This window comes from Parambassis ranga, unplaced genomic scaffold (assembly GCF_900634625.1).
Source record: "Parambassis ranga unplaced genomic scaffold, fParRan2.1 scaffold_129_arrow_ctg1, whole genome shotgun sequence".
Classification (NCBI taxonomy): domain Eukaryota; kingdom Metazoa; phylum Chordata; class Actinopteri; family Ambassidae; genus Parambassis; species Parambassis ranga.
Window position 1 is genome coordinate 22079 of NW_021144707.1, and position 25297 is coordinate 47375.

The 25297-nt window shown below is 41.3% G+C and overlaps 1 protein-coding gene and 1 pseudogene across 1 annotated transcript; both read right to left on the reverse strand.

The window, feature by feature from the left end:
• Nucleotides 1-200: 200 nt before the first annotated feature.
• Nucleotides 201-5625, reverse strand: LOC114429399 (interferon-induced GTP-binding protein Mx-like). The gene is made up of 12 exons (XM_028398265.1): nucleotides 5338-5625; nucleotides 4478-4615; nucleotides 4216-4370; nucleotides 3651-3789; nucleotides 3370-3568; nucleotides 3213-3291; nucleotides 3019-3141; nucleotides 2788-2929; nucleotides 2553-2711; nucleotides 1242-1318; nucleotides 888-1142; nucleotides 201-761 (listed from the first exon to the last, which is right to left on the reverse strand). Exons 1-12 carry the CDS (start codon nucleotides 5522-5524, stop codon nucleotides 537-539), a joined length of 1878 nt encoding a protein of 625 aa, XP_028254066.1. The 5' UTR covers nucleotides 5525-5625; the 3' UTR covers nucleotides 201-536.
• Nucleotides 5626-18768: 13143 nt separating this feature from the next.
• LOC114429401 (interferon-induced GTP-binding protein Mx-like) lies at nucleotides 18769-24254 on the reverse strand (annotated as a pseudogene).
• Between the last annotated feature and the right edge of the window lie 1043 nt (nucleotides 24255-25297).

The window sequence follows — 25297 nt, forward strand, 5'->3', positions numbered from 1 at the left end:
GCCTTGCCTTGTCCAGTATATTTTCCACATTGGAGACATGAGATGACAGCAAAATATTTACTGTATAATATCATTTATTTTCCAGCTGGAAGTGACTGTAGTTGTAATTTTTAACAGTGGAAAGAAACACCTGATTATTGCTGACAGAGACCATGTCAATATACTTGGAATACTAGAATATCAAATACCAAAAAACTGAACAAATACAAAACATAGGGGGATTAAAGTTTCTAACATTTCCTATGCAAATCCACAAGGGGGAGCTCAGGCACTTTTTTATACTGCTTTTGAGGTATATTTTAAGAGTCATGGCTCTCTATAGGCCAATAGAAGTTACAGCAGCTGGATTGTCTGGATCCTAAATGTAGTTGTTCCTGCTTTAATGCTGAACAACATTTAGCAGTAGTGATAGTGAAGTATAGTGAATTAGTATAGTGAATTAAAATAATAACACAAAAATAATTGTCTAAAATAGAAGAAATTTGTAACTGGTCTAAGCCTGTCAAAAAAAGACTCATGCTGGATGCTGCTGACTTCTAAAACTCCAACAGGTATGCACGGGCTTGCGTGAGGCGTTTGAGGCGACTCTGCAAAGTTGCCCGCTTGGTTCCAATGTCGGCATCCTCCTTCAGCCAGAATTCCAAACTCTCTTTGTCCTGAAGCATCTGCAGCATCTCCCTCTGCAGCTGCATGGCAGTCTCCTGCAGCATCTGGTAGCGGATCACCAGCGGGATTTGATCAGCTAGTCGCTGGCCAGCAATCTGTAGGAGAAAGTAGTAGTTTGACAGTCCAGTAGAATATTTTTGTTATCTGAACCACAGATAAAGGAAAATGATAGTGTGGTTCAGATAACAAAAATATCATTTAGAATCTAACTGATCACTTACTCTGTAATATGATTTTAGGTGCAGCGTCAGCTGCTGAAGTGTAGCGTCATTATCCATGCTGTACAGAATGACTCCGCCTAAAAACTTGTTGCCTTTAATTCTAAGATCATCCTCATCCTCCTCTTTCTGACTCTCATTCAGGCTGCTGCTGTAGGTTCTGTCCTGGGAGTAAACAAGCAGCTCCATCTTGAATTGAGTTCTCAGCATGGATTCAGCTATGGACTCCTTTTCTTGTTTGATGGTTTCAATCTTTGCCTGGAAAACACAGAGCATTGCCAAAATGCCGTAAATGACACTTGCCTTGTTAACAGTGACTCAAATTGTAAATGTTGCTGGACTCTCGAACAAGGGTACCTTGGCTGTTTTCATGAGGTTAGGAAATCCAGTGAAGCTGCTTTGGGCCAGTTGTATGAATGCCTTCTTAATAGCGTCTAGAGGACAATACGAACACATACTACTGCTTAGTCTACTTCAGCACAGCCTGCATAAATCTCAAATCTTTCTCTCTTTCACAGATGCAGAACAAAAAGCGCAGCATGTATAGGGCCCTATAAAATCCGTTTTAATTTTTGGGAATTCCGTTTTTTCTGTTTTAATTTGGGGGAAATCTGTTTTTCACAGTATAATTTTGGGGACCCAATTTTTGACCTTATTTTACTACCAAAAGCATTGTGTTTTTAATGTAAATGACTAAATTAAATAGAAACTTAAACTTAAATAATAAACTTAAATTTATTGAAGTGACGTTTTCCTCAATATGGTAACATACAGTAGTGCATCAAAAACAAGCAGCAAGTGATAAAACTTTTGTTGACTTATTATAAAACAACCAAACATTTTAAACTTCTTCAAGGAGAACAAGTTATTTCAGCTGTGGTTAGTCCCTGTGAGCTACCCTCTACAAGCTTCCCACCTACTCACCTAATCTGTGCAACATCTATTAATATGTTCTCTTGTATCTTTATTGGTAGTTTTACTTTATACTGTATATTTTTTTTTATTTTGTCCTACTTTTAATTCTACTGTGTCTGTGCCGTTGCAGTAACGTAATTTTCCCACTGTGGGACAAATCTTAATTTTTAAATAATTTTCCCTCAGTGATAAATAAAGTTACTCTGATTCTGACCAGAGACGTCACCACTGAAATACATGATTGATAGCCTCTGTGTGTTGAGCTCAGTGAGTGTCTGTCTCTCGTCTGTGAGAAGCTCCGCACACAGGCCTGTCCAGTAGTTAGTATCTTAAGTCTTAAGTTTCCAGTCGACAGAGTGTTGACAGAATCTGTAAAACAACAGTTCACGTGGCGCACAGAAGTTGTTCAGGAACCGCTCGGCTCTGTACTGAGGGGCACAGCGGTTCGCAATTTTTTTCCGGTGACACAGACAGATCTGTATGTAGCCACTTCGCCATGGTTACAGTGTTTTGAAAGGGGAGGGGCTCAGTCTATGGAAAGGGATTCTTGTGCCACCCGGATTAACTTCTCTCTGTGCAGTTTTCACCAGACATACGTTCCTCTTACACACAAAAACAGCACTACAGTGAAATTATGTCAAATTTCGCGATAAAATGTAAATTCCGTTTTAATTGGCCAATTCCGTAATTCTGTGAACGTGGAAATCATAGGGCCTTACATGTACTGCTTCATCAATATATATCAATATATACCTGCCACCTCCTTGAGTTTCCTGACAGACGGCTCTTCCAGTTGTTTGATCTGCTCCTTCACCATGACCTCAAAAGTCTTGTAATTGATGAACCCTGGCAGTTCTCTTCCACGGTACCGCATTTCATAATCAGCCACCTCTTTTTCAATTCTGCTGTTAACTGCACCACACAAATGTATGTGTCATAGCTGCACTGATATATATGGCTGTGCACCAGATCGACATGATTTACTCACAGGTGCCTCCCGAGTGGTCCAGGTGTTCCTTCCACTTCCCAAACTCTCTTCGAAGCACACTGAAGACATTGAGCTTCTCTCCACATTTGAGTTCCTCTCCAGATGTAAGACTGATGGCATCATGAGTGAATGCTGTCACTTTCTGCAGTACACAAGTATTTTGTGTTTATTATTATACACATTTGTATACTCAAACATATGTATTTATGTAAATGTAATAAAGGATTTTACGTCAATGAGAAAGATGAGTCTCTCAGCTGCATCAGATGGGGGTCCATTGCCACATCTGTCCAGCTCTGCGTGAGTCTGTTCTAGTTTCTCGTCTATCTGGTGTTGCAGTCTAGGCAGAGAATTCTGTATATTGCACAACTGGTCAATCATCTGATAACTAATAGTCAATTTTTAAACAATAGGAAGAATGTTACCTCAATGTGATTGACCAGCTCAAGTGTAAGTTTCTCAGCCAGTTTGGGAACAGTAGCATGACCTTCATTGTAGAGTGTACTACAGCAAGAATATAAATCTAAGTATATACTACACAAAACTTCACATTGTTTGTATAGTTTAAAAACATGAACTTACTGGAAATACACATGATCTTTGAAAAAGGCCTTCTCCCTTTCTGTTGCTTCAGTAAGAGACACCTTCTCGGTGATCTCCTGCTGGCCCCTGCACTTGACGATCATGTAGCCCTTCTTCAGTGGGATGATCTCATTATGCACAGTTTCAACCACTGTCTCTTCAGTTCCTTTGTCCACCAGATCAGGCTTGGTCAAAATACCTAAGACACAGAAGGCTAGCTAAGTAAGAGGGCTAAATTACTGAAGATTTGGGTGACCCTACTTCAAAATTTTTGAACCTACCCAGAGTTCTCTCTCCATCCGGGTCCACCTGCTGCGCCATCTTTAAAGCCTCTGTGGTTGCTATGTCCACATTGCATGGAACAACCACCAGGCTGATGGTCTCTTGTTTAGTGATGAACTTCTGAATCAGTCTCTTTATCTGAAAGTGAAAATCATATAGTGTGTATAATAGTGAAGTGTTTCTACATAGCAGTAAGTACTGGCCAATACTGGACGTTTTTTATGAGACAGTGGGAAACAAAAGACTCAGGCCTTTGTAGATTTGTATATAGATTAATCCTAATAATGCAGACATTCACACCCCCTACAACTTGGATTACTGAATGAATCTCTCTTTTGTCTTTTTAGAATAAAATATGTCTAATTAAGTGTACTACTACTCTGCATACTTGAAACACCTCCTCCAAGTGTGCAGCTAGTAGTATACAAATACACATCTATGCAGCTAAAGATAAATGATGACTCAACATTTTGAAGATCTCTCCATCATTGGAAATTAAATGAAATAAAATAAACCAGTCTGTAAGAAACCAGTTAACAGTATTTGTGCACTGAACAAGCTTACCTGATCACCAATGTTCTCTGGTTGTCCCTTTATAGCCACCCTGGCGATGCCAGGCAGGTCAATAAGGGTCAAGTCTGGAACATCAGGGGAGGCAATCTCCAGACTGATGAGGTCTTCGCTGATCCCCACTCCGACCCCAGCTATTTCATTCTGAGCTGAAGATGGAGGACACAGTTCTGATCAACTAAACCTGACATATCCAGTAGCTGTATAGACATGTGTGTCTCTATAGTGACATTGAGTGATGGGGTGAATACTGTACCTTCTCTAATATTTTTCTCCACCTCTGCAGGATTCTCTATCTCCTCCTCATAGCCCTGGTAGCTTATCTTCCCAAACCACTCCTCTCCTTCTTTCTTTCTCTTCATCTTCAGTTCCAGAGGGCATCTTGTTACAATGCCTGGAGAAAAGATGAATGAATGAACAGTCTGTGGGAGTCAGTGTGTATAAAGAAAAACAGTTAATAACAGATCTCAATAAATAAATGACTAATCTACCAATCTGTTTCCAAATATGGCACCCCCTTCTATGCCACACTCATCTTTTTGTGTACAAAACCATTATTGTATTAATAGTTAAATATTAAAGTCAGAAAGAGTGTGCTGTTATCCCAGCAGAACTTATTGTACATGGTGGCGCTAGCGCGAGGTGCTGCTGACATCATAGTACTAAACTGACTCCCTGTGCCAAACTTCACAACTTTCCCGCAGACGGTTCTAATGGCTGCCATAGACATCCCATACACACACAATCCCTCTGGCGTTAGGGGGCGCTCCGGAGCCATTTCTCAGGGCAACAAAGTTTGGTTTGAGCATCTTCGGGCCACCAAAAATGCGACCACTAATATAATAATGATAATCTAATTACATGTATTATACGTGGCCTACTCACACTGCACCATAGTGAACTTGCATTAGGTTTTTTGTAGCCCTAAACTTGTTAGGCACTTGTTAGACCTGATGTACAGGATGTGTTCGCAGAAAAATGCTGTTTTTATGCAGGTTGCTGTAGGTTCAGTCAGTCAGTTTTCTTAAAATTATGTTTTGTTTTTCCTTACCTATGCCTTTATTTAAATTCAGTCACAGTCACATGGATGGATGAATAGAGACGGAGATAACTCACCACTCCCTCTTGGCAGAGACACCCCGGACAGCGCCTCCAGCACCGAGCTCTTCCCCGAGCTTTGGTCTCCTATCACGGCGATGGCAGGCAGTGCCAAGTCCTTCTCTACACCCAGAGAGCGCAGAGAGTCAATGAGGTCAATGCAGGGACGCACTTTCTCCTCATACTGCTGGTTCAAACTGTTCATGGCGGCAAGTTAACTAGTGAGACACCAGTGAAGTCGCTCACAGCCTGTGGTCAGAAGCACAGAGGGTAGAATCAGAAAAGCTGGATGAAAGAGGAGGTGTCATGCGTTAGGTTTCGTTTCACTGCATCTGCGTGTGTGTCAGTGGCACAAGGTGTGTCAGAAATAGCAGTGGAAATGCAGCATACTTCATACAGTATCAAACTATCGCTGTTTGCTGAAGCAGCCATCAATACAGCAGGCCTGTAGCTGCACTCATATGATCTTTATGTGAACAGGCATCATGACATCATGATGAAATGAACCGAGCCCAGATCAAACGTCCAGTTAGGTTTTGTTTCTTGACAGATTCCAAACATTGTCTCCATCATTGCAGCTTCACCAGCCTCACCATCAGAGGGAAAAAGAGGATAATTTAAGAAATATGTTATAACAGTCTTATTTTTAACTCCTATATAAACATCTGTAAAGAACTATGATTTGTGTTGTGAATGATTACACAATTACATTGTCTTTTGTAAGTACTTAGCTACTAGTAGCTAGTTTGTTTACAAATGACAGAATAAGGACAGGATAATTAAGACTAAATTACATACCATGTTTTCTTTTACCAGGACTTCACATTCTTCATTCAGGTACACACACAGGGCTTTGATGATGCACTGTCCTCTGACATCAATGGCATCAGTCTAACTAAGTGAGACAGTAAAAAATAAAACCACTTTAGGTAGTTGTCATAAACACAACATAACACTATATAAGACATTTTTTCAAATGCAAAACGTGTTTGCAATGTCAATATTATGCAACTTTCAAATCTCAACTAAAGGAACATATAACACAGTACAAGCAAGACATTTAATCACTGAAACGTGTTAAATAAAACCAAACCTTTGATGAAGTTTAAATTATTAAAGCTGTACAGGTTTGACAGTTTCATTTTTTCATAATCATACCTGGCTTATGGGTAACCTTTCTTCCGTGCATGCTGTCTTTCTTGCCAAACACCCTCAGCAGGTTTGGAAAGTCGGCATCCAGCATCGAGAAGAAGTTATACCGCAAATTAAAGGTTAATTAAGTTTCGTTTCACTGCATCTGTGTGTGTGTGTGTGTCAGTGGCTCAAGGTGTGTCAGAAATAGCAGTGGAAATGCAGCATACTTTATACAGTATCAAACTGTCGCTGTTTGCTGAAGCAGCCATCAATACAGCAGGCCTGTAGCTGCACTCATATGATCTTTATGTGAACAGGCATCATGACATGATAAAACGAACCGAGCCCAGATCAAACGTCCAGTTAGGTTTCTTTCTTTCACTTCTCTCGTCTTTCATTTCTCCAAAAACAGGACGGACGTGTTCACTGAACATAATCAAAAAAGGATTTCCACCTAAATGAAATGCACTCATTTAGCGAGAAATAATTTTGTTAAGCCAACTCAATGTAAATATGTTCGGTTAACATGATGTAATTCAACTCCATCCAACTACATTTGTAAGGGTAAATGTAAGATATTTACCATGGTAATATCTGACTTAGTTTATTTAAACTTGTATGATTTGATTGAGCACCACTTCATATAAAATAGCACAAGTACATTACCTTTATCATACGAGATTAACTTTTATCATTATGATAATGAGCATAATGTTCAGAAAATATACATTTCAAACACAAACAGAACTTATATGATTAAGCAATTTAAACACATTAACCTGGTTTACTCCCGGTGGGTGTCAAGTTTGGAAAAAGGCACAAAAGAAAGTGGATTTGTTGGAATAAAACATTACCAGAAAATACTGGCTTTCTAAATATATGTCATGTCAAAAAAACAATTGAAATCGGAGCCCACCATTGAACCTTCCTCCAGTTAACACCTCACATCAACATAAAATGTATTCATGTCAGTAAAACAAATCTACTCATCTTTAAACATTTCAAATAATAGGCCTACTCTATTTTCTAACAGCCAAAATAGCAACAGGAATGATTAAAACACAGACACAGCTATGTGCAGGAAGTTTGAAGCCGCTTGGAGCAAGTATGCGCGAGTGAGAGCCAATCGAAATTTCATGGCGAAATCATGAATCATCGCCAGACTATGGTGAGCCACGCCCTTTAAGTTAGAGAAAATCCAATGGTGTAAATCGCCAAAATCGCCTTTGCGCTTGCATTTCAATGGGGATCTCGCACGTTTCGTGCTCTGGCCCTAATAAGGTAATACTGATTAGTCTTTGTAAGTGAAAAGGTAGTGAAGCCAAATAGCACATTCTCCAAACAAAGGGAAAAATCTGGATTAATAGAAAATGAAATCAAATTACAGACATCTGTCCAGAAGCTGGTAGAAGAAGGTCAAGACCAAAACAAATGGAAGACATCTTCAGAGGATCCCAAACAAAAAGAGCAACTGGTACCAGTAATATTTTTAAAACGTTGTGCAAAAAAGACTTTAGAGGGGTACATTCTATGAATTATTTTGAAAGACACTTCATTTATTTTATTATTTATCATGTATCTTGCACATAAGCTCCATATATTCTTCTATTCAAGGTTGCTTATTAAGTTATTCCAGTAGGAGATATGGAATAGAAACAGTTTCTTTTTATGGCGTCCTTTACTCGATCACTCCAGGATCTGCCCAAACTAAATATCAACAGTGTTAGGGAGTAACGGATTACATGTACCGACGTTACGTAATTAGAATACAAAAAAATAGTAACTGTATTCCGTTACAGTTACAGTCTAATCAATCTAATCAGAATACAGTTACATTTCTAAAATCAGTGGATTACACGACGGTACTTGTGTACATGTGTTTTTTCACTCTGGATGAAACAGATCACGTAAAAATCACTGGTTTCTTACAACAAAGATCCTGTGTACAGCAGATGTCTGACTCTCCTGATCGCTTGTCTCATTGTGTGGTCAGATACTTGTGTATGATGGTGAATAGTCATTGGAGTGAGAGCTCTTACCGTCAATACAACATCTTTGATCAAAGCTAAAGTTTTTGGTTCAGCAAACTGGACAAAAAGCTGCAGCTGCGGGCGAGAGAGAGGACAGAGCAGATGGACTGATGGAGGTCAGAGTCTGAGGATGAAGCATTGCATGCTTAATGCTCCTCAGTCATGATGCCGGTACACTGTAGGCTGAATGCTACAGATCAATGAAGAAAAGCCAGAAACCCCACACTTTGAGTGTAAGGAAAGGTTATCCTGCAAGTTCCGTGCAGGCTGGTTGTTCGTGCAAGTGACAAGCTCTTGTCTGTGAAATCAAGTTTTGTAAATAAAAGATGCAAGTTCCATGCAGGCTTGTTAGCATATGTATTGACTCATGAGAAATATTAAATATATTATATATTGGGATACATTGTAAACAAACTAATTAGTGTCAGTAAAGGAACTCTTTGAAGAAGTTTAAAAACTACTAAAACATATGTTTTAAAATGATTAAACTGTATATATTTTAACATATATTTCTATTTTCAACTTGTGCTGAAGGGCTGCTGTCCTGTGGAGCTGTAGAACTACAAGTGTTCCTGCACAGCAGGTGATGCTATGGCATGCAATGCCATGTGCAACCATGTGGCAGCCCTTTTGTACCAGACTGCTCGTTACTGTCAACAGAAGATCAGTATTGTTCCTCCAACACACAGCTGCACAGAAACTGAGCAGAAATGGCACAAGCCAAGAACCATCCATCCATCCATCTTCTACCACTTATCCGGGGCCGGGTCGCGGGGGCAGCAGTCTAAGCAGGGACACCCAGACTTCCCTCTCTCTGGACACTTCCTCCAGCTCTTCTGGGGGAATCCCGAGGCGTTCCCAGGCCAGCCGAGAGACATAGTCTCTCCACCGCGTCCTGGGTCTTCCCCGGGGTCTCCTCCCAGTGGGACATGCCCGGAACACCTCCCCAGGGAGGCATCTGAAACAGATGCCCGAGCCACCTCAGCTGACTCCTCTCGATGTGGAGGATTACTGCCGAGGCAGCACCGATCGGCCCGTCAATCTCCCGCTCCATTTTTCCCTCACTTGTGAACGAGACCCCGAGATACACAAACTCCTCCACCTGGGGCAGGAGCTCTCCTCCCATCCAGAGAGGACAAGCCACCTTTTTCCGGTTGAGAACCATGGCCTCAGATTTGGAGGTGCTGATTCTCATGCCAGCCGCTTCACACTCGGTGCGAACCCGGTGCACACTGGAGGTCCTGGCTCGATGAAGCCAACAGGACAACATCATTTACAAAAAGCAGAGATGAAATCCTGTGGTTCCCAAACCAGACCCCCTCCAGCCCCTCGCTGCACCTAGAAATTCTGTCCATAAGAATTATGAACAGAACTGGTGACCAAGGGCAGCCCTGCCGGAGTCCAACATGCACCGGGAAAAGGTCTGACTTACTGCCGGCAATGCGAACCAAACTCCTGCTCCGGTCATACAGGGACCTGACAGCCCTTAACAAAGGGCCTCGGACCCCATACTCCCAGAGCACCTCCTACAAAATGCCGCGAGGGACACGGTCAAACACCTTCTCCAAATCCACAAAACACATGTGGACTGGTTGGGCGAACTCCCATGAACCCTCCAGCACCCGGTGGAGGGTATAGAGCAGCAGTTCCGTGGCCAGGACGAAAACCACATTGCTCTTTCTGAATCCGACTATAGGCCGAATTCTCCTCTCCAGTACCCTGGCTAGACTTTCCCAGGGAGGCTGAGGAGTGTGATCCCCCTATAGTTGGACACAGAAACGGGCTCTGGGGACATGGAATGTCACCTCGCTGGTGGGGGAAGGAGCCTGAGCTTGTGCGGGAGGCTGAGCGGTACTGACTAGATATAGTCGGGCTCGCCTCCAGGCACAGCTCGGGTTCTGGAACCCAACTCCTAGAGAGGAGTTGGACTCTCTTCTATTCTGGAGTTGCCCATGGTGAGAGGCGGCGGGCTGGTGTGGGCTTGCTTATAGCCCCACAGCTTAGCTGCCATGTATTGGAGTTTTCCCCAGTATGTGAGAGGGTCGCCTCCTTGCGCCTTCGGGTTGGGGAGAGGTCTCTCACTGTGGTTTCGGCATATGCGCCGAACAGCAGTGTAGAGTACTTGACCTTCTTACAGTCTCTGGGAGGGGTGCTGGATGGTGACCCGACTGGGGACTCTGTCATCTTGCTGGGAGACTTTGACGCCCACATGGGCAGCGACAGTAACACCTGGAGAGGCGTGATTGGGAGGAACAGCCTCCGTGATCTGAACCCAAGTGGTGTTTTGTTATTGGACTTCTGTGCTGGGCATGGTTTGTCCATAACGAACACCATGTTCGAGCACAAGGTTGTCCATCAGTGCACCTGGCACCAGGACACCCTAGGCCAGAGGTCAATGATCGATTTTGTAATTGTGTCATCTGATCTCCGACCGTGTGTTTTGGACACTTGGGTGAAGAGAGGGGCTGAGCTGTCAACTGATCACTACCTGGTGGTGAGTTGGTTCTGTTGGCGGGGGAAGAGGCTGGGCAGGCCCAAACGTACTTCACCCTGGGTACCTTAAGTCTCTGGATGTTGTGGGGCTGTCTTGGCTGACACGCCTCTGCAACGTCGCGTGGCAATCGGGGGCAGTGCCGCTGGACTGGCAGACTGGGGTGGTGGTGGTCCCACCTTTCAAAAAAGGGGGACCGGAGGGTGTGCTCCAAGAACCATGGTAACTATTTACTATTATTTACCCTGTTCATCCCAGCCAATACGTCATGTGGGCTTGTACTGCTTGTGTTCCGCTATCTTTTGATTTTAGTGATGAATATTTGAATAGATTGGTTAAAGTAAAAAATAAATATTGCAGGGTGTTAAAGGTAGGGTAGGAGATTTCATTCTGATGCACTTTTTAACCACTGACAGAGCAGAAGCAGCTACAGAGTGCTGCTGTGGTGGGCATGGTTCTTCCATACAGGTAGGCAGCTTTCACCAGGCTACGTTTGCTAACCTGATGCTAACATCATGCTAACAGGCTTTGATCGGCAGATTTCTGCGTTTCAAAGCAGGTTTTATTCCATTTACCGGTTTTTCCAAGCTCCTCTCTGATGATCAGACAAACTTGATGTGGATACAAAGACTTTGTTCTTGTCGATGGTCATTATCATGGTCACGCCAGGGCTGCTAATCATACTACGTTGTCTCTGTGTTCTTGAAGCTGCGTCCTCAGCTCTGCTGAGGGAGAGCAGAGCAGCATCTTCTGTCATAGACCTGCTGCTGTTATCATTGTTCAGTTTACTGCTGCACTCTTTATGTCTTGCTGTAATTACTGTACATTGTGTAATTGTGATATTCTCTCCACAGCTCTGTGATCTTATGACCAGACGCTGCACCAGACCAGTCTTCACCTGCCTGAGGACAGCACGTGATAATAATGATCACTGATTTTGTTCTATCGTATATATGTAATGCATTTTATTTAAATCCAAATACAGTAAACTGTTGCCAACATATCTGGTTTTCATTATTTGTGCAGCTTTTTAAAATAACAAAGATTGAATATTTTCTGTAACAGACAACAAACACAGTTACAGCTTTTCAGTGAACAGATATTTATTCTCATGTATGACCAATCAAAAAAAAGAACAGAAGCACCAAACATGTTAGAACCTGAAGAAATAACAGGCCAGTTCTAGGTGTGGGACGCCTCCGTGCTATACAAGCCTGTGTGTGTCAGCATGAGGACGCACCAGTCACCAGGTTGTCCACAGCATCATCTGAGCCTGCAGCTCCCTCAGAAACAACAGCTGGCTGCACCTGCTGCAGGAGGACCATGGTAAGGAGGTCAGATGTCAGACTTGGTTCAGACGAAGCTCCGGCAGCTGATGGGTCTGCTCCAGGCTCAGGATTTGAATTCTGACCTGTCAATCAGTAAACAATAAACATTTATATATTGTCAATAAACAGAGAGGCGGGAGTGTATTTCAAATTCTGGCTGTTACTCACTGAGTTTTCAAGATCTCCTACCCTACCTTTAAACCTGGTCTGGTAAATGACATGGTCATTCGTTCAGCAAGACCAAAAGAAAGAAGAGTGGGAGAGGGCATCAGGTTAGTATTGTTAAATAGAATAAGTTAATAACGTCAGTAAGATAATAAAACAATAATCTGCTAAATGAAAGGATAAATGTTTTTTTCATCTTATATTGTATGCATTTTATCTGTCAATCAGTCAAAAAATGTCCAAACTGGATTTGTTTTTATTCACAGAAAAGCCCTCTACTATTACTACTACTATGTACTATTCATAATCTGTTGTCTTTTTTTATCTGTGGACCATTCGAACTTGTGTTATTCATAGGACCACCTTGTACAGGGGAGTCAGCTCACCTCTACCTGAGCTTTTCTCACTCTGCGTAGATGAGGTCTACCATGATTTTCCAAGTGATACAGCTCCATTAATACCAACTATGGCAATATCGAATGATGTACCTCTGGTTGACTCTATTTGGAAAAGTGCAAGAGGGAAGTGTGTAGTTGTTTTTGATCCACGGGGGCAGCCAGCGTTTGCCCTTGTAGAGGTTAAATGCCCAAATGTGACAAGTTATGTAGATTGCCCATATATTAAGATCCATGATGGCACAGAAACACTAAGGAAATCTCATCCTTACTTTTGGCAGATCCAGGGCCAAATGTTGATTTCTGGACTTGACTAGTGTGATTTTGTGGTCTATGCACAGGAAAACCTTTTTGTTCAGAGGATACCCAGAGATAAGGAGACCACAGAAAAAAATCAAAGAAAAAGTTGACGGTTTCTTTTTTAACTTTTACCTCCCCGCTTTCCTCGAAAAATAGAGCAAGCGTCCCACTGCAAACAGAAACATCTGTCTGAAGTTTAAAGGCCATTTCCAGTCATAATAAATGTTTGTCTCAGAAATCACCTCAAGCATGATCAGTTCATGTTGAATTATCATTACTGCTCCTAATGTTTGGTTAAATTGGAGCTGTTTTGTTTTACAGGTGTTCCTTCTGATGTTCCTGTGTCAGATGTACTACAATGTTACAATTTATTGCACTAATGTGCATGCTTTGTCTGCCTATTTTTATGTATTTGTACTTATCTACAAATGAAATGAAATGATAAAGCACTGTCAAATGACTTTGAAGTAACAGGTCATGATTGCTCCTGAATAACACATAAGGCATATGTGTGTGTATAGGCCTATTGTCACTGTTAACAGCTGTGCCAGGGCTTCTAAAGCAGGACTGCTCAACTGGTGGGCCTGCAGGCCAAATTTGGCCCGCCAGCTTTTGTTTTGGCCTTACATGGCATTTGAAAATTTTAGAAAGACCTAACCCTGTTTTAACAACCCCCCTCTTTAGTGTTAGTTGATGTTAGAAAAATGTGGACTACAACTGTAAATGGAGAACAACTTTGTTTGGCACACCGAAAAATCAAATGCAACAGCTCAGCCATGGATTACTAATCATAATACAGCCATGTTATGAAAGAGGATGGAAGGCTATAGGGATGTGTTGGAGCACCTGATAAAGTTGTAATTGTTGTCATAGTAGTGGTTATTTAAAAATCAACTAAAAACACTAATGCAATGCCAGGATGAGTAGTTTTTAAATGTAAACATGTATACATGTCTTCATGGTGATGTGAAGTGCTTTGATGACAAGAGTTCCATTCACAGTGTGTCTTTGAACTTCTGTTATATACTGAGAGGAGACAGGCAACAAACACTGACAGAAGAAGTCTGCAAAGTCAACATGATTAAAAAAGACGGGGAATTAGTTTACAAGGATCTCCTTGACCAGGAGCTTTTCTGTGACGCAGTCATCAAGGTGGAGGATGATGACTTTCCCATCCACAGAGTCATCTTGGCGAAGTACACTTACTTCAGGTGAACTGATTATCTCAATTTTGAATTAATGTGTTAGTAACCTTTACATAGGGAGACAAAAACAAGGATTTGATGTAGTTTATGATGTGAGTGTTTGGAGATTATTCACTGATCTCCAATCTGCTAGCCCCAGGTGGGACTTGGATGATATGATATGTTTGACATGTTGACATTAAAGCATCTAATAGTGATTTCTCTCTCTATGGGCCGAAACTTATTTTATCCTAAACTTAAACTTGATGTATAGTTTAGAAGTCATACGTGATTAATAATAATAATAATGCATTGGTCTTATATTGCGCTTTTCTGCTCTGTTGGGCAGGCACTCAAAGCGCTTACATTGAGATGCATTATTCTTTCACACCACATTCACACAGTGGCAGTGGTAAGCTACCAGTGGTAGCCACAGCTCCCCAGGGGGAGACTGACGGAGACGTGGCTGCCAAGGTGCGCCTACGGCCTCTCCGACCACCGCCGATTCATTCATACGCATTCATACACCACCGCACTGGAGGCAATGCGGGTAAAGTGCCTTGCCCAAGGACACACAACAATGACTAGGGAGGAGCTGGGGTCGAACCGCCGACCTTCCGGTTATTGGACAACCCTGCTCACCACTGAGCCACTGCTGCCCCTGATATGATGATTAGATAATGTTACAGCAATAAGATTTAGACCTTTAACTAGACTGTTGAATAAAGTTACCCATAAATCCACCAGTGCCTTAGTGACTAATTTTAGTATCTGTTTTAAAAACTGAAATGCATAAAAGTGGTGTATAATGTTGTGGAAGTTTTTCTGTGTCTTTCAGAGCTCTCTTCACATGCTGGTCTAAACCTGACAAGAAAGTCTACAGTATCCCTGACCTATCCTCAGACATAATGAGTTTGCATACACGGGCTCTGTTAACGTAACAGAGTCCAATGCACGGAGGCTTTTCATGGCAGCTGATTCCCTTAATATAGTGGAGCTGTTGCAAATATGCTGCAACTTTTTTGAAAAGATGCTCTGCCCAGACAACTGCATTGGCATCTGGCAGTTCACAAAAAACTACCACGCCCCTGAACTGCACCTCAAGGCTTTCCACTATGTCCTCAGTCACTTTGAGGAAGTGGTTTTTGGCGAAGAGTTCCTGCAGTTCTCGGCCCAGGATGTCAGTGACATCATCAGCAGTGAAGACCTCAATCTGAGACAGGAGCCAGCTGTGTTTGAGGCCATCATTCGGTGGATCACACATGAACCTCAGGAACGAGAAGGGTATGCAGATCTTCTCTTGTCAAAGGTACTTTATATTATACTTTATAATTTTCATATTATATGTTAATCTATTTCAAGACAGTGACTGAAGCCAACCTCAGCCCAATAGAGGGTTATCAGTTATTAGATGTGCTCCATGTCATGATGATGGCCAGTACAGCCATCCTTTACCCTTTTATAGGCCAGAAGGTGCAATATCATCTATTCTGATGAGTGATAAATAGAAAGCAACACAGACTACCTGAGTGACGCATTGTGCTCATGTGCATGCTGGTCTTCTGGGTAACTCTGAAAATGGAGGAGAATTTATGCAAATCATCTTTTCCAAAACCTTACCAAGCATTTGTGGTGTGACAACCTACCTATGAAAGAGCAAAACATGAAAATATAAGAAAACAAAACAAAGTTACTAAACCTCTTGTTAAAGCTGGGCGCTGGCACAAGCGTTTATAATAATTTATTATTATTAGTACAAGTACATAAACTAATGAGAAACATATACATGTAATGCTCACTATTTGCATATGCTTTGTGTGCAGGTTAATGGACAAATGAGTGGTCTCAGGCCTGCGACATGGACGTCGGCCGCGGCGTTCTGAGCTGCTGTGTGCTTTCTGGTCTTCCCAACATGGCCGACTACACTATCCCTGGTGATTTCTGTAAATCTTGTATAATATGAATGAATAAATGTATAAAGTGATGTAACAATACTGTCACAGTACCTGGCTGTAAATGTATATCATCTGTTTATTCCACTCTTATGCAGTCTGCATGTATGTTTAAGGCTCGCAGTTATGCTGTACACATCTGGATTACTAGACCTGTCCCATCCACCATACAGTATGGTACTATTTGGGACAATGAGCTCTCTCTTACTTAGTGTCAATTACCTTTGAATTATAAAATAAGGCACTTTCTCCTCGGGAATAGGAGTGTACCATTAAAACCTTACTATTTAGTGTTTTAATGGTTAATTATAAATATGGTGGATATATCAACCACAAAATTACATAAAGTGGAAATAGATGGTTTAGACCTAATAGATGACAAATATAACAATACATGTACTTGATATATTCATTATATCCAGGTATACTCACTGATTCTTAAAGATTATAATAATTCTGAAATAGCATCTATTCGCACAAAATATTTAAAATTCCTAACTTCTCCAAAATGTAAAGAAGTCCACTTTAAAATTCTGAATAATATTTACCCTTCAAACGAACTTATGAAAAAATGGTTAAAATTGATGGTAGGAAACTGTTACATTTGTAAAACTAACTTATAAACAACTGAGCACATGTTTTATGAATGTGAAACTGTTCTGAACCTCTGGAAAGCTCTCCACGACACAATATCACTCAAATTTCCTAATGTTGACTTTTGGTCTTTTAAAAAAATTCTAATTGGAGTAACCCACCTAGTAAAAACAACTGAGTTTCTAGTAAATAATCGTATTATTGTCACAAAATTTTACATAGGGTCAACTTTGTGGTGGCGCCACAGCCAGACTGTGTGACAAAGTGCTGCGTTTTTGATAACTTTTGGTCCCTAATGCCTTAGGAGTGACCAGACCAATTTTCAGGTGGATTGGACAAATCCCCTAGGAGGAGTTCGTGAAAGTGTGGGGAGTAAAAAATGCAAAATGGCGCAGTGTTTCCAAAATGGCGGCCTTCCTGTGCATTTTAGAGGTTACCTCCAACAGACTATTTTTCTCGTCCAGAGGAGATACATATGTGTACCGATTTTCATGCCTGTAGGTGAAACCGGGACCTAGATCATTCTAGGGGGCGCTGCTGAGCCATGTGGCCATGACGGCATATGATGATAAGGTGATATGAAAAGGTGCACAGGGGCTGCTGTCATTGTAGAGTAAGAGGCAGATGGGATTAATAAATCAAGAATCACAGCTGCTTTCTCTATGGTGGTGAAAGGTCAACTTTATGGCATTGCCCTGCCCACACGTTGTATCCACGCCTTCAGAACCATGTGACAAAATCTCAGGTCCATCAGAGTATTTCCCTAGGAGGAGTTTGTTCAAATACAAGGTGTGGAACATGGAAAAGCAGCCTGAACACAATTCATACTGGCAGTAGATATTCATTAGAATATCAATCTGTTCAGAATGACAGGCTCAGCATGCCTGATTTTTTGTCATCCACATTGGATGAAGTATGAGGGAGATACAGCCACAAATACATCCATTTCCTGTGTGTTGGCAAAGGGTCAAATTCGTGGCGGTGCCACAGCCAGGCCGTATGACAAAGTGCTGCGTTTTTGACAACTTTTGGTCCCTAACTCCTTAAGGGCAAGTACACCAATTTTCAGCCCTATCAAGCAATTTCTCTAGGAGGAGTTTGCAAAAGGCAAAGTGAGAAAATTGGAACATGGCGAGGTTATTCTAATATAGCCGATGACCAAAGGCATGTTTGCTCGAGTGAGGAGATACATTTGTGTACCAATTTTCATGGCTGTAGCTGTTAAGCTGAATATTTTCAAATTCTAGGGGCCGCTGCAGAGCCATTTGGGAAGTCGCAGCAACAGTTTCAGATCACCATTTTTCGCGAGCCTGACCTGTGTGCCGAATTTGGTGAGTTTTCGGGCACGTTCAGGGGGTCAAATGTACGTCAAATGATTGAATGAAGAAAAAAAGAGAATAAACACTTGCATTTCAATAGGGCCCTTCGCACCACTCGGTGCTCGGGCCCTAACAAGATGTCTTAGCTATTCTAATGATACCAGTTGCAGCTATTACTTGGGCTTCTTTTTCAATGTCTGTTTTTTGTCTCAGTTGGAATTAAGGAAGAAGCAATTCCATGTGCTTCTCAGTACCATACAGGAACTACAGCAGACTCTTGAGAGCCCAGCAGATAGTGGAGAATGAACATCAAGACATCTCGACTCACATTGACATAAAATATTTTTGATTTTTGTACGTATAATATATATATATATATATATATTATACTTTTGAATAAATGTGCCTTTTTCAAGCCTTGCCTTGTCCAGTATATTTTCCACATTGGAGACATGAGATGACAGCAAAATATTTACTGTATAATATCATTTATTTTCCAGCTGGAAGTGACTGTAGTTGTAATTTTTAACAGTGGAAAGAAACACCTGATTATTGCTGACAGAGACCATGTCAATATACTTGGAATACTAGAATATCAAATACCAAAAAACTGAACAAATACAAAACATAGGGGGATTAAAGTTTCTAACATTTCCTATGCAAATCCACAAGGGGGAGCTCAGGCACTTTTTTATACTGCTTTTGAGGTATATTTTAAGAGTCATGGCTCTCTATAGGCCAATAGAAGTTACAGCAGCTGGATTGTCTGGATCCTAAATGTAGTTGTTCCTGCTTTAATGCTGAACAACATTTAGCAGTAGTGATAGTGAAGTATAGTGAATTAGTATAGTGAATTAAAATAATAACACAAAAATAATTGTCTAAAATAGAAGAAATTTGTAACTGGTCTAAGCCTGTCAAAAAAAGACTCATGCTGGATGCTGCTGACTTCTAAAACTCCAACAGGTATGCACGGGCTTGCGTGAGGCGTTTGAGGCGACTCTGCAAAGTTGCCCGCTTGGTTCCAATGTCGGCATCCTCCTTCAGCCAGAATTCCAAACTCTCTTTGTCCTGAAGCATCTGCAGCATCTCCCTCTGCAGCTGCATGGCAGTCTCCTGCAGCATCTGGTAGCGGATCACCAGCGGGATTTGATCAGCTAGTCGCTGGCCAGCAATCTGTAGGAGAAAGTAGTAGTTTGACAGTCCAGTAGAATATTTTTGTTATCTGAACCACAGATAAAGGAAAATGATAGTGTGGTTCAGATAACAAAAATATCATTTAGAATCTAACTGATCACTTACTCTGTAATATGATTTTAGGTGCAGCGTCAGCTGCTGAAGTGTAGCGTCATTATCCATGCTGTACAGAATGACTCCGCCTAAAAACTTGTTGCCTTTAATTCTAAGATCATCCTCATCCTCCTCTTTCTGACTCTCATTCAGGCTGCTGCTGTAGGTTCTGTCCTGGGAGTAAACAAGCAGCTCCATCTTGAATTGAGTTCTCAGCATGGATTCAGCTATGGACTCCTTTTCTTGTTTGATGGTTTCAATCTTTGCCTGGAAAACACAGAGCATTGCCAAAATGCCGTAAATGACACTTGCCTTGTTAACAGTGACTCAAATTGTAAATGTTGCTGGACTCTCGAACAAGGGTACCTTGGCTGTTTTCATGAGGTTAGGAAATCCAGTGAAGCTGCTTTGGGCCAGTTGTATGAATGCCTTCTTAATAGCGTCTAGAGGACAATACGAACACATACTACTGCTTAGTCTACTTCAGCACAGCCTGCATAAATCTCAAATCTTTCTCTCTTTCACAGATGCAGAACAAAAAGCGCAGCATGTATAGGGCCCTATAAAATCCGTTTTAATTTTTGGGAATTCCGTTTTTTCTGTTTTAATTTGGGGGAAATCTGTTTTTCACAGTATAATTTTGGGGACCCAATTTTTGACCTTATTTTACTACCAAAAGCATTGTGTTTTTAATGTAAATGACTAAATTAAATAGAAACTTAAACTTAAATAATAAACTTAAATTTATTGAAGTGACGTTTTCCTCAATATGGTAACATACAGTAGTGCATCAAAAACAAGCAGCAAGTGATAAAACTTTTGTTGACTTATTATAAAACAACCAAACATTTTAAACTTCTTCAAGGAGAACAAGTTATTTCAGCTGTGGTTAGTCCCTGTGAGCTACCCTCTACAAGCTTCCCACCTACTCACCTAATCTGTGCAACATCTATTAATATGTTCTCTTGTATCTTTATTGGTAGTTTTACTTTATACTGTATATTTTTTTTATTTTGTCCTACTTTTAATTCTACTGTGTCTGTGCCGTTGCAGTAACGTAATTTTCCCACTGTGGGGACAAATCTTAATTTTAAATAATTTTCCCTCAGTGATAAATAAAGTTACTCTGATTCTGACCAGAGACGTCACCACTGAAATACATGATTGATAGCCTCTGTGTGTTGAGCTCAGTGAGTGTCTGTCTCTCGTCTGTGAGAAGCTCCGCACACAGGCCTGTCCAGTAGTTAGTATCTTAAGTCTTAAGTTTCCAGTCGACAGAGTGTTGACAGAATCTGTAAAACAACAGTTCACGTGGCGCACAGAAGTTGTTCAGGAACCGCTCGGCTCTGTACTGAGGGGCACAGCGGTTCGCAATTTTTTTCCGGTGACACAGACAGATCTGTATGTAGCCACTTCGCCATGGTTACAGTGTTTTGAAAGGGGAGGGGCTCAGTCTATGGAAAGGGATTCTTGTGCCACCCGGATTAACTTCTCTCTGTGCAGTTTTCACCAGACATACGTTCCTCTTACACACAAAAACAGCACTACAGTGAAATTATGTCAAATTTCGCGATAAAATGTAAATTCCGTTTAATTGGCCAATTCCGTAATTCTGTGAACGTGGAAATCATAGGGCCTTACATGTACTGCTTCATCAATATATATCAATATATACCTGCCACCTCCTTGAGTTCCTGACAGACGGCTCTTCCAGTTGTTTGATCTGCTCCTTCACCATGACCTCAAAGTCTTGTAATTGATGAACCCTGGCAGTTCTCTTCCACGGTACCGCATTTCATAATCAGCCACCTCTTTTTCAATTCTGCTGTTAACTGCACCACACAAATGTATGTGTCATAGCTGCACTGATATATATGGCTGTGCACCAGATCGACATGATTTACTCACAGGTGCCTCCCGAGTGGTCCAGGTGTTCCTTCCACTTCCCAAACTCTCTTCGAAGCACACTGAAGACATTGAGCTTCTCTCCACATTTGAGTTCCTCTCCAGATGTAAGACTGATGGCATCATGAGTGAATGCTGTCACTTTCTGCAGTACACAAGTATTTTGTGTTTATTATTATACACATTTGTATACTCAAACATATGTATTTATGTAAATGTAATAAAGGATTTTACGTCAATGAGAAAGATGAGTCTCTCAGCTGCATCAGATGGGGGTCCATTGCCACATCTGTCCAGCTCTGCGTGAGTCTGTTCTAGTTTCTCGTCTATCTGGTGTTGCAGTCCTAGGCAGAGAATTCTGTATATTGCACAACTGGTCAATCATCTGATAACTAATAGTCAATTTTTAAACAATAGGAAGAATGTTACCTCAATGTGATTGACCAGCTCAAGTGTAAGTTTCTCAGCCAGTTTGGGAACAGTAGCATGACCTTCATTGTAGAGTGTACTACAGCAAGAATATAAATCTAAGTATATACTACACAAAACTTCACATTGTTTGTATAGTTTAAAAACATGAACTTACTGGAAATACACATGATCTTTGAAAAAGGCCTTCTCCCTTTCTGTTGCTTCAGTAAGAGACACCTTCTCGGTGATCTCCTGCTGGCCCCTGCACTTGACGATCATGTAGCCCTTCTTCAGTGGATGATCTCATTATGCACAGTTTCAACCACTGTCTCTTCAGTTCCTTTGTCCACCAGATCAGGCTTGGTCAAAATACCTAAGACACAGAAGGCTAGCTAAGTAAGAGGGCTAAATTACTGAAGATTTGGGTGACCCTACTTCAAAATTTTTGAACCTACCCAGAGTTCTCTCTCCATCCGGGTCCACCTGCTGCGCCATCTTTAAAGCCTCTGTGGTTGCTATGTCCACATTGCATGGAACAACCACCAGGCTGATGGTCTCTTGTTTAGTGATGAACTTCTGAATCAGTCTCTTTATCTGAAAGTGAAAATCATATAGTGTGTATAATAGTGAAGTGTTTCTACATAGCAGTAAGTACTGGCCAATACTGGACGTTTTTTATGAGACAGTGGGAAACAAAAGACTCAGGCCTTTGTAGATTTGTATATAGATTAATCCTAATAATGCAGACATTCACACCCCCTACAACTTGGATTACTGAATGAATCTCTCTTTTGTCTTTTTAGAATAAAATATGTCTAATTAAGTGTACTACTACTCTGCATACTTGAAACACCTCCTCCAAGTGTGCAGCTAGTAGTATACAAATACACATCTATGCAGCTAAAGATAAATGATGACTCAACATTTTGAAGATCTCTCCATCATTGGAAATTAAATGAAATAAAATAAACCAGTCTGTAAGAAACCAGTTAACAGTATTTGTGCACTGAACAAGCTTACCTGATCACCAATGTTCTCTGGTTGTCCCTTTATAGCCACCCTGGCGATGCCAGGCAGGTCAATAAGGGTCAAGTCTGGAACATCAGGGGAGGCAATCTCCAGACTGATGAGGTCTTCGCTGATCCCCACTCCGACCCCAGCTATTTCATTCTGAGCTGAAGATGGAGGACACAGTTCTGATCAACTAAACCTGACATATCCAGTAGCTGTATAGACATGTGTGTCTCTATAGTGACATTGAGTGATGGGGTGAATACTGTACCTTCTCTAATATTTTTCTCCACCTCTGCAGGATTCTCTATCTCCTCCTCATAGCCCTGGTAGCTTATCTTCCCAAACCACTCCTCTCCTTCTTTCTTTCTCTTCATCTTCAGTTCCAGAGGGCATCTTGTTACAATGCCTGGAGAAAAGATGAATGAATGAACAGTCTGTGGGAGTCAGTGTGTATAAAGAAAAAACAGTTAATAACAGATCTCAATAAATAAATGACTAATCTACCAATCTGTTTCCAAATATGGCACCCCCTTCTATGCCACACTCATCTTTTTGTGTACAAAACCATTATTGTATTAATAGTTAAATATTAAAGTCAGAAAGAGTGTGCTGTTATCCCAGCAGAACTTATTGTACATGGTGGCGCTAGCGCGAGGTGCTGCTGACATCATAGTACTAAACTGACTCCCTGTGCCAAACTTCACAACTTTCCCGCAGACGGTTCTAATGGCTGCCATAGACATCCCATACACACACAATCCCTCTGGCGTTAGGGGGCGCTCCGGAGCCATTTCTCAGGGCAACAAAGTTTGGTTTGAGCATCTTCGGGCCACCAAAAATGCGACCACTAATATAATAATGATAATCTAATTACATGTATTATACGTGGCCTACTCACACTGCACCATAGTGACTTGCATTAGGTTTTTTGTAGCCCTAAACTTGTTAGGCACTTGTTAGACCTGATGTACAGGATGTGTTCGCAGAAAAATGCTGTTTTTATGCAGGTTGCTGTAGGTTCAGTCAGTCAGTTTTCTTAAAATTATGTTTTGTTTTTCCTTACCTATGCCTTTATTTAAATTCAGTCACAGTCACATGGATGGATGAATAGAGACGGAGATAACTCACCACTCCCTCTTGGCAGAGACACCCCGGACAGCGCCTCCAGCACCGAGCTCTTCCCCGAGCTTTGGTCTCCTATCACGGCGATGGCAGGCAGTGCCAAGTCCTTCTCTACACCCAGAGAGCGCAGAGAGTCAATGAGGTCAATGCAGGGACGCACTTTCTCCTCATACTGCTGGTTCAAACTGTTCATGGCGGCAAGTTAACTAGTGAGACACCAGTGAAGTCGCTCACAGCCTGTGGTCAGAAGCACAGAGGGTAGAATCAGAAAAGCTGGATGAAAGAGGAGGTGTCATGCGTTAGGTTTCGTTTCACTGCATCTGCGTGTGTGTCAGTGGCACAAGGTGTGTCAGAAATAGCAGTGGAAATGCAGCATACTTCATACAGTATCAAACTATCGCTGTTTGCTGAAGCAGCATCAATACAGCAGGCCTGTAGCTGCACTCATATGATCTTTATGTGAACAGGCATCATGACATCATGATGAAATGAACCGAGCCCAGATCAAACGTCCAGTTAGGTTTTGTTTCTTGACAGATTCCAACATTGTCTCCATCATTGCAGCTTCACCAGCCTCACCAATCAGAGGGAAAAAGAGGATAATTTAAGAAATATGTTATAACAGTCTTATTTTTAACTCCTATATAAACATCTGTAAAGAACTATGATTTGTGTTGTGAATGATTACACAATTACATTGTCTTTGTAAGTACTTAGCTACTAGTAGCTAGTTTGTTTACAAATGACAGAATAAGGACAGGATAATTAAGACTAAATTACATACCATGTTTTCTTTTACAGGACTTCACATTCTTCATTCAGGTACACACACAGGGCTTTGATGATGCACTGTCCTCTGACATCAATGGCATCAGTCTAACTAAGTGAGACAGTAAAAAATAAAACCACTTTAGGTAGTTGTCATAAACACAATACATAACACTATATAAGAGCATTTTTCAAATGCAAAACGTGTTTGCAATGTCAATATTATGCAACTTTCAAATCTCAACTAAAGGAACATATAACACAGTACAAGCAAGACATTTAATCACTGAAACGTGTTAAATAAAACAAACCTTTGATGAAGTTTAAATATTAAAGCGGTACAGGTTTGACAGTTTCATTTTTTCATAATCCTACCTGGCTTATGGGTAACCTTTCTTCCGTGCATGCTGTCTTTCTTGCCAAACACCCTCAGCAGGTTGGAAGTCGGCATCCAGCCATCGAGAAGAAGTTATCTCCCGCAAATTAAAGGTTAATTAAGTTTCGTTTCACTGCATCTTGTGTGTGTGTGTGTGTCAGTGGCTCAAGGTGTGTCAGAAATAGCAGTGGAAATGCAGC

Excerpts from the sequence above, each read along its gene's own strand:
- LOC114429399 (XM_028398265.1), bottom strand. The coding sequence starts at position 5,524 with ATGAACAGTTTGAACCAGCAGTATGAGGAGAAAGTGCGTCCCTGCATT. Across the intron at positions 4,616-5,337 it reads GTCTCTGCCAAGAGGGAGTG|GCATTGTAACAAGATGCCCT; the intron begins GTGAGTTATCTC and ends TCTTTTCTCCAG. Across the intron at positions 3,142-3,212 it reads AGCTGGTCAATCACATTGAG|AATTCTCTGCCTAGACTGCA; the intron begins GTAACATTCTTC and ends TGCAATATACAG.